This window comes from Otolemur garnettii, unplaced genomic scaffold, assembly GCF_000181295.1.
Source record: "Otolemur garnettii isolate 467f Iridium unplaced genomic scaffold, OtoGar3 scaffold00023, whole genome shotgun sequence".
NCBI classification, from domain to species: Eukaryota; Metazoa; Chordata; class Mammalia; order Primates; family Galagidae; genus Otolemur; species Otolemur garnettii.
Window position 1 is genome coordinate 22582172 of NW_003852418.1, and position 8335 is coordinate 22590506.

Here is an 8335-nt window from a genome sequence, read left to right on the forward strand (position 1 = left end):
AGTTGGAGGTTGCTGTGAGCTGTAATGCCACGGCACTCTACCCAGGGGGGACAGCTTGAGGCTCTGTCTCAAAAAAAAAAAAAAAAAAAAAGAAACATTTCTTCCACTGGAGCCTCCAGTGGATGAATATAAAACTTGTAATCAAGATAGACCCAGGAAATGAATTTGGTTTGCAGGAAACTTGCCTTGAAATATCATCCCGACAAGAACCCTGATAACCCAGAGGCTGCAGACAAGTTCAAGGAGATCAACAACGCCCACGCCATCCTGACGGACGCCACCAAAAGGAACATCTACGACAAATACGGCTCCCTGGGGCTCTACGTGGCCGAACAGTTTGGGGAGGAGAACGTGAACACCTACTTCGTGCTCTCCAGTTGGTGGGCCAAGGTAAGGGCAGGTGGCAAGCCTCCAGTCTGCAGGGCACTGAGAGCTCTTTGATTCAAACATTTACGCTCTGAGACATGGTTTCTGGGCAAGGGTCAGCTCCTCTCCTGCATCATGGCACAGGTCTCTGGCTGGTCTGGTGGTTGCTATGACAAGCCAAGGCACACGGAGCCAGACGCGTGGGGAGCCGGTTATGGCAACCTGAGTAACTCCAAATTTCCCTTCATTTTTGCATTAGCATTTCTTTCTTTCTTTTTTTTTTTTTTTGAAGCAGTCTTACTTTGTCACCTTCTGTAGAGTACTGTTGTATCATAGCTCATGGCAATTTTTTGTTTGTTTGTTTGCAGTTTTTTTGGCTGGGGCTGGGTTTGAACCCGCTATCTCCAGCATATGTGGCCAGTGCCCTACTCCTTTGAACCACAGGCACTTCCCTAGCTCATAGCAATCTTAAATACTTGGGCTCAAGAGATTCTCTTGCCTTAGCCTTCCAAGTAGCTGGAATGACAGGCGCCCCCCACAATGCCTGGCTATTTTTTAGTGATGGGGTCTCACTCTTGCTTAGGCTGGTCTTGAACCTGTGAGCTCAGGCAGTCTGCCCATCTTGGCCTCCCAAGTGCTGGGATTGTAGGCATGAGCCACTATGAGCCATTTCCTTATTTTATTCCCAGGGTCTTTGGCATTTATAAGGCTGAAGGGGGATGGGTGTGGTGGCTCATGCCTGTAATACCAGCAGTCTGGGAGGTGGAGGCAGGTGCTTTGCTTGAGCTGAGGAGTTTGAGAGCAGCCTGAGCAAGAGCAAGACTTCATCTCTACTAAAAAAGAGAAAAACTAGCTGGGCACAGTGGTGGGTGCCTATAGTCCTAGCTGCTGTCCCTCAAGAGGCTGAGGCAGGAGGATTGCTTGAGCCCAAGAATTTGATGTTGGTGTGAGCAATAACACAATGGCCACCTAGCCTGGGTGACACAGTGAGACTCTGTCTCAAAAAAGAAAAGAAAAGAAATATATGTATATATATACACACATATGAACAGAGGGCATGAATTATCCCATGGCTGATAACTATAGGAAGCCTAGGCTCAGCACCTGTGGCTCAAGTGGCTAAGGTGCTAGCCACATACACCTAAGGTGCTGGGTTTGAATCCAGCCCGGGCCTGCCAAAACAACAATGGCTGCAACCAAAAAATAGCCGGGCGTTGTGGCGGGCGCCTGTGGTCCCAGCTATGTGGGAGGCCGAGGCAGGAGACTCGCTTGAGCCCAGGAGTTAAGAGATTGCTGTGAGCTATGATGCCATGGCACTCTACCCAGGGGGATAGCTTGAGGTTCTGTCTCAAAAAAAAAAGAAAACTATAGGAAGCCTGTTTGGGGCTTGTACTTGTTGGCCCTCATTCCTATCTTAATTTATTTGCAATTTTGGCCGGGGCTGGGTTTGAACCCACCACCTCCAGTATATGGGGCAGGCACCCTACTCCTTTGAGCCACAGGCACCGCCCCCTCATTCCTATCTTTAAAAATGTTTCTTTAAGCAACTGATCTCTTTCTGTCTTTCCTGCTGAGTTCTTTATTTACAATGCCGTTAGCATGAAATGTGCCATCTGTAAGAGGGTACTGTGCTATGGCCTGCTGGTGTTCTCAGGGCCACACAACTCCTGCCTCTTATACCCCCAGGCCCTGTTTGTTTTCTGTGGCCTCCTCACCTGCTGCTACTGCTGCTGCTGCCTGTGCTGCTGCTTCAACTGCTGCTGTGGGAAGTGCAAGCCCAAAGCGCCCGAGGGTGAGGAGACAGAGTTCTATGTGTCCCCCGAGGACCTGGAGGCACAGCTGCAGTCTGATGAGAGGGGTGAGTGCCCATCCTAGGACCCGTATGTGTGCGTGGGGCAGAGCCAGCACGGGCCCTGAATGCTGTCAACCTATCTTGTCAAACAGGAGGGCACTGACACTGTGCCGCGAGTGTTTGTGGTGGCAGCTGGGACTGTTGAGGTGTGAACATGGACCCTGGAGGTAAAGCAGGCGCAGAGGGCTGTCCCCACCCGTGACCTGCGGTAGCCATAGATCCCAGGGGCTGAGAGGTGGGCAGGGTGGCAGGGGCTGAGGGCCAAGGGCTGGAAGTGACTGGAGGTGGCTGAGGACAATCAAATTGGGTGGACGTCAACAAGTAGCCTCTCCCTGTGGAGTGTTTGTCCAGGTGACCGAGTGTTGTGTATAGGATGGTGTTGACAGGCACGGCCAGGCAACTGCCCTCCTGCAGTGCCCTGCATCTACTCACAGGATGGTGTTGACAGGAGTGGCCAGGCGGCTGCCCTCCTGCAGTGCCCTGTGTCTGCTTGCTTTGCAGAGGCCACAGACACGCCAATCGTCATACAGCCTGTGTCTGCCACTGAGACCACCCAGCTCACAGCCGACTCCCACCCCAGCTACCACACTGACGGGTTCAACTGAGTGCAGGAGGAGCTGTGGCCAGAGGCGGGACCAGCGCCTGCCCCCAACCTTAGCATCATGAACTGTAGTCACAGAGACGGGGAGGCTGCCACCTGCCTGCCGCAGCCACGCTGGGCCCCTCCTGCCGCCTCCATGCCCACCCAGCATCGACCCTTGACCCACGAAGTGCGTAGCATGCAGTATTTAAAGCAGTGTAGCTACGGTCTTCTTCTGTTTTTCCTTCTTTACTAGCATGTGTGGGGTTGTGTTCCATGTCTGTTTTGTGGACGTGCTGCGGCTGGGCCGTGGTAGCTGGGTGAGGGAGCTGCCTTGGGCTTTCAGTCAGGTCCACCTAGTGAGGGTTGGCCATAGCCGCCAGATGCTGCCTGGCCAGGTGGGCAAGGGAAGAAGAGAACTGTCTTTTCCTGTCCTGTGATCTCGGTGGTGGGAGGCACCGGAATGGTGATTCTGTGTTGGCCGCAGGGTCTGGTCTGTGCTCTGTGCTCCTAGCTCCAAGGCCACAGCAAAGTTCTGATATCACCTACTAGGGAAGGGGCTGGGCCACATCCTCCCAGCACTACCAGCTTCCTTGTCTGCGCTCCACGGTGCTTGTGTTGGGCACAGCTCACATGGCTCTCTTCACCTGTTGATGGGGCCTCCAGCAGGGTTGTTCCTGGGGGTCAGTTTGTGGCAGGAGGTGTAGGAGCCCATCTGAGCCTGAAGCCATGCTCTCCACAGTGTGTCCTTCTTGGGTCTCCTTGTCTCGTGGCTACGAGGTTCCTGTCTTTGGAACTGTGTCCTTTACCAGTGTCCCTCCCCATACAGCAAGCTGGACTATTTGGGCCACATCTCTCCTCTCCCCTTCCCTGGGTCCTCCACATTCCTTTAGGCCACCTGTCTTTTCCGGGATCCTTTCTGGACCTTTAGAACCACAATGATGGGACCAGCGCAATTAGTCACAGTCCCAGGGGCTGTGAGTTCCAGTGTGGGTGGTGCATGTGTGAGCACCCTGCCCTGGGATGAGTGTCCCCCAGAGCCCCATCCGAGTGTTGACCAGAGCTCCCTCAACCCCACTAGCCTTCATCTGTCCCCCATGATAAGGCAAGACCGGAGAGCTGGGTCCCTAAAGGCAGGGCTGACTGGGCTTTGTGAACTGTTGGGAGTTGGTCCCACCTGTCTGTATCCCAGAATGGGTGGGGAGCTAAGGAAATGTGGGTATGACTTCCGCATGCACACCCAGGGTTCAGAGCTTCCCCAGGCCCAGCAGCTGCCCTTGTCCTGGCTTGACCCCTGGAGCAGAATCCAGGGCTGGTTTCTGCAGAACTTAACTTTGGCTGCTACCGAGTATCTCTGAATTTCCAGTAGCGATGAAGAGGAAGAGGAAGAGGCAGTGGTGCCTGAGGTGGCTCTGGCTCGGCCACACCAAAAGGGGCTTCAAAATCCCACTCCTCCCTACCCACCTGCTGACTCTACTGCAGCTCACCTCAGCCCTTGCTGCCCACCCAGAGCTCTGCAGAGAAAGATGTGCTAAGGAACATGCTGCTAGTGGAGGTGACCCTCCAGGCCCAGCAAACCTGTGTAATGGCCCAGACCATAGACCTGGCCTAGCCATGAGCCGGCTGCCAGAACCAGGCCCTTGGGTAGTTTGTTGTCCCATTTTGCTTTGCTTTTTACCAGTTACAATGATCATGAAAATTTTGGTGAGAGGGAAGATATGCATCATGATGTTAAGTAGAAATGATTTGTTAAAATCAGACCCATCATAAAAGGATAAGAGATTTATTGTTTGACCCCTCCTGAAACAAGGGAGGAGGAGCGATAATAGGGAATCTTCTTTGCTGATCCCAATACAACAAAGAATTTAGCCTGAGATGCTGCTACAGCCAGTCTTTGTGATTTTTCTTGAGACAGCTTAGGAAGTAACTTGTTTTCTCCCTAGAATAGCCAAGAGCCAGCTTCAAAGCTTGGACTGAGGTGGAGAACTGTCTGTCTGGGGGCTGGGTCCCAGCTCCATCTGGCCCTCTGGGGGGTCTCATGCAGCTCTTTCATACCTGTCCTGGTGGGCCCCTTGCCAGGTGGCTTCTCAGGCCCAGGATCCTATTGGCTTTTCTTAGAAGTACGCAGCTCCTCCTGGGTGGTGGGGTCTGGCAGAAAGAGCAGCAGGTCAGCAAGGTTATTGAACCCAGTCCCTTACATAATTTGTAAAAAACTAAATAAATCATGATGGCCATGACAGCAGTTCTCAGAGTGATGATGATGATCATGATCACACAGCCCCAAAGCACCTGGGCATCCCAGACAGCTGGGCCTAGGGTTCTTCACTCTGCTTGACCCTGAGGCAAAACCCCTTTTCTGTGACCCTGTTGGTTGTAAGGTCTTGTCTTGATTCAAGGAAAAAGATCTCCTCAATTTCATTCTTTTTCTTGAATGGACTCTTGGTCTCCTTTGAATAAGCAGAGCTGGTATCCCTGCTCACTTGCTAACACATTGGACACCGTGCCTGTTGGAGGTGACAGAAGCACAGGGGCACCTCAACCCCACTCTAGGATGCAGCATATTGTGCCAGCGGGTGCTGTGTCAGTGCATGTTGGAGACCCATCAGTTCCCAGAGCAGGGGTGGCCCCTGAGAAGTCTGGCAGTGTTGATCACTTCTTACTGTTGGGAAGCACGTGCGAGAGCCCGTAGGCCCCAACACAGCAGCTGCGGTGTAGATTTCTGTGCCCTCTCAGTGTTGTGGACTTGTCTTGTCTTCCTTCTGGCTTTATTTTTAGCTATTACTGCTTGGGGTTTGTGAACCTCCCTGGTTCTCTGACATGCAATTAATGCACCAATACCCAGTGGGACTTTTTAGAAAAAAGAAACCCCATTGTGCTACAGTTGGCAGGAGGCTCTGTCCCTGTTAGCTATGGACTTGGTCCTAAGGCCCAGTCAGGAAAGGCCTGTAGCATGAAATAGTCATGACTGTCCTCAGACCTTCTGCCTGTGTGTCACCAGCAGCAGTGCCCATTGTCCCATGGAGCCTGTGACAGTCTACTCCAATGAGCCCTGTGCAGCTGCTGGTCTGGGGTGCTGCAGGCAGAGTGCAGGTGGATCCTGCCCACCCTCTGGCTCTCAGTGCACCTACCATGGGGTGGCTTTTTAGGCAGATAAAAAGTGACTGATCTCATTCCTTCCGGTTTTCTGAGCTGTGTACCCATGTGGCACAGGACTGGCCTGTGGTTAGTTTGCTTGTAAGTCATCCTCCTGTGGAATTGACAAAAACTACATTTTTACTGTCCTTACAAGCAAGGTTCACGTTGTCACATGCTGTGAATGTGAGCTGTGGTGTGTGTCCGTGTGTGTGCATATGTGTATATGTATGTATCACGCAGCAGGAGTGTCATGCTGTCCGGCAGTGAAGCAAAAAGTACAATAAAAGTTGACTCTGAAATGGCCTCTGTTTTCTCAGCAAGTTGGAGGGACAGGGTCTCCATATGGTTTCGAGGGGTGCACAGAGGGGAAACACCCAGGCTACGTGTACAGGGACTGCATGTGCTTGAGTACATCAGGCATTGTCAGGGTAAGAGTGACTATCACAAACACCTGCCCATCCCTGTGGTCATGCTCACTTACCTAACCCGCAGGAGTGAACCCATGTGAAATCTTAGGGATAACGGAAAACCCTTCCCTCCCTTGAAACATTAAAACCAGTTTTCCAGGCAGCAGATACAGTCAGTAGCAAAGTTGCATCTGAAGGGTAGCCTGGGAATGGGCTCTGCCCAGCCACATGGGAGTGGGCAGGGGCCACAGCACCATCCTGCAGGGTGGAGACGGCCCAGGACATTATTGGAGGCACTTCTGGGTAGATTTTGTTTTTTTGGAAAATGGGGGTAATGTTTCCAGCCAAGTGAGGATAGGAAGTTTACTCTGAGACATACATGCCTTGTTTTTAAAATTAAAAAGCAAATGCATGGAAGTCATCTGTCCATGCACTGGCTTTGTCCAGACCATGTTGGGTGTAGGCTGCTGTCAGCACCTCCAGCCAACCCAGCAGAACATGCACAGGTGAGGCCAGGCTGGCTTCACAGAGTGGCCACTGTCTCGCTTGTCGGAATGTTGACTTAAAGATAACTGTTGTAAAATAAATGTTTTCACTGCAAACTAGGTGTGTGTCTTATTTACTGATACCTGCAGAACCCTGATCTTGGGGAGTCTTAGACTGATTTGGCAGCTGACCTTGGGACCCCTCCTGGGCCTCCTGGAACCTGGGACATCACGTCCTTCTGCCTGGTTCTGTCTTCACGCCTGCTTTCTGAATGCCAGGCCTGTGATAACAGAAAGCAGTCTGTTGGTGTTGAGGTTTAAACCAAGGGCAGCTGCAACCATGCATTTAGAGCCCTCATGGGCATGTCCAGCCCTCAAGAATTGAAGCCCCAGCGGCTTCCTTATACACCCTGGCTTCCCTGGCCACCCAGAATAGGTAATGCTTTACTTGTGCCCACTGGTAGCCCTGTGGCTCTGGTGGCCACACCAAGCCAGCAGCCAATAGCCCTTGATCCATCTAGCTATCCACATTGCTAACCATTGCCAGATCGTCCCTGCTGCTTTCCAGTGCCTGCTGGTCCCAGTAAGGGCAGGCTATGACTGCTGAGCACACAGTGGTCACCATGATGAGCCAGGTCTGGATGTGAGCCCTCAGCCACAGCACAGGTCTCTGACCTGAGCCAGCAGCAGAAGGTGAGGATGAGGCAGAAGCCATCTGGATAGCCCTGCCTGTCCCCTGGGGCTGTGACCACACTGCAGCTGAGCCTGTGTTCTTTACTGGCCTCAGGCTGCCCTGTCTCTGTGTCTGCCTCATGTGCTGGCCATAAGGAACAGATTTCCCAGGGATGCCCTTCCTTCCACCGCAGGGTGGCTAGAAATGTGGCTGCAGCAGCTCCTTTGTACCCAATGTCTGGCTATCTCCAAGCCATGATAACCCAGGCCTGTGCCCTGACACTGGAGTGTGTTCTGAGATTCCTTTACCTCATCACCTGGGCAGGGAAAGGAGCAGGGGTCCGCCTTGGCCCAAGCCAAGCTCCAGTGCAGGCTGTAGTCTGGGTAGGTACCCTGAGCTCTTATGGCCTTTGTAGTTTACCCACCTCTGGGGCAAACATCCAAGTGGGGCTCCAGGCACCCTCCTGCTTGAGGGCTGGTGTGTCCCTGAGGGTGCTGTTCTGGGAGGGCCTTCCTGGATGTAGCTGGGGCCCGGCTTGTGCCCAAGGACCCTGGGACCAGGGCGACAGAACCCTTCTGGCCTAGGGAGCCTACAGGGCTGACTGGCCAGCTGCAGTTGCCATCTGTGACTTGGTAACTGCAGCCTGTGACTTGTCCCTAATGCAGAGTGTAACTGCAGGGACCCTCCTCCCTGGCCTCTCTGGGGCAGGAGTTCTGGGTCTTCCTAAGCCCTTAGGATAAGACAGTAGTTCTCAGGACTTAGAAGCAATTTAAAGCTAATTTTAATAATGCTTTGGGGGATAAAAGCATAAAAGTACTAAGAATAATGTTAATAATT

General features: G+C 52.6%; 1 protein-coding gene across 5 annotated transcripts in view; it reads left to right on the forward strand.

Annotated features, from left to right (window-relative positions):
* The window catches only part of DNAJC5 (DnaJ heat shock protein family (Hsp40) member C5), a 37804-nt gene extending 30862 nt beyond the window's left edge, over window positions 1-6942 (forward strand). For 4 of the 5 annotated variants that reach the window (XM_003787790.3, XM_023512012.1, XM_023512013.1 and 1 more), the window contains 3 exons: window positions 177-390; window positions 2053-2224; window positions 2720-6942. In XM_003787790.3, coding sequence (XP_003787838.1) covers window positions 177-390; window positions 2053-2224; window positions 2720-2823 — 490 coding nt within the window. In that variant the 3' untranslated portion in view covers window positions 2824-6942. Of the gene's footprint in view, window positions 1-176; window positions 391-2052; window positions 2225-2310; window positions 2386-2719 lie in introns of all 5 variants that reach the window. The other variant, XR_001161182.2, reaches the window with a different exon arrangement.
* Window positions 6943-8335: the final 1393 nt, after the last annotated feature.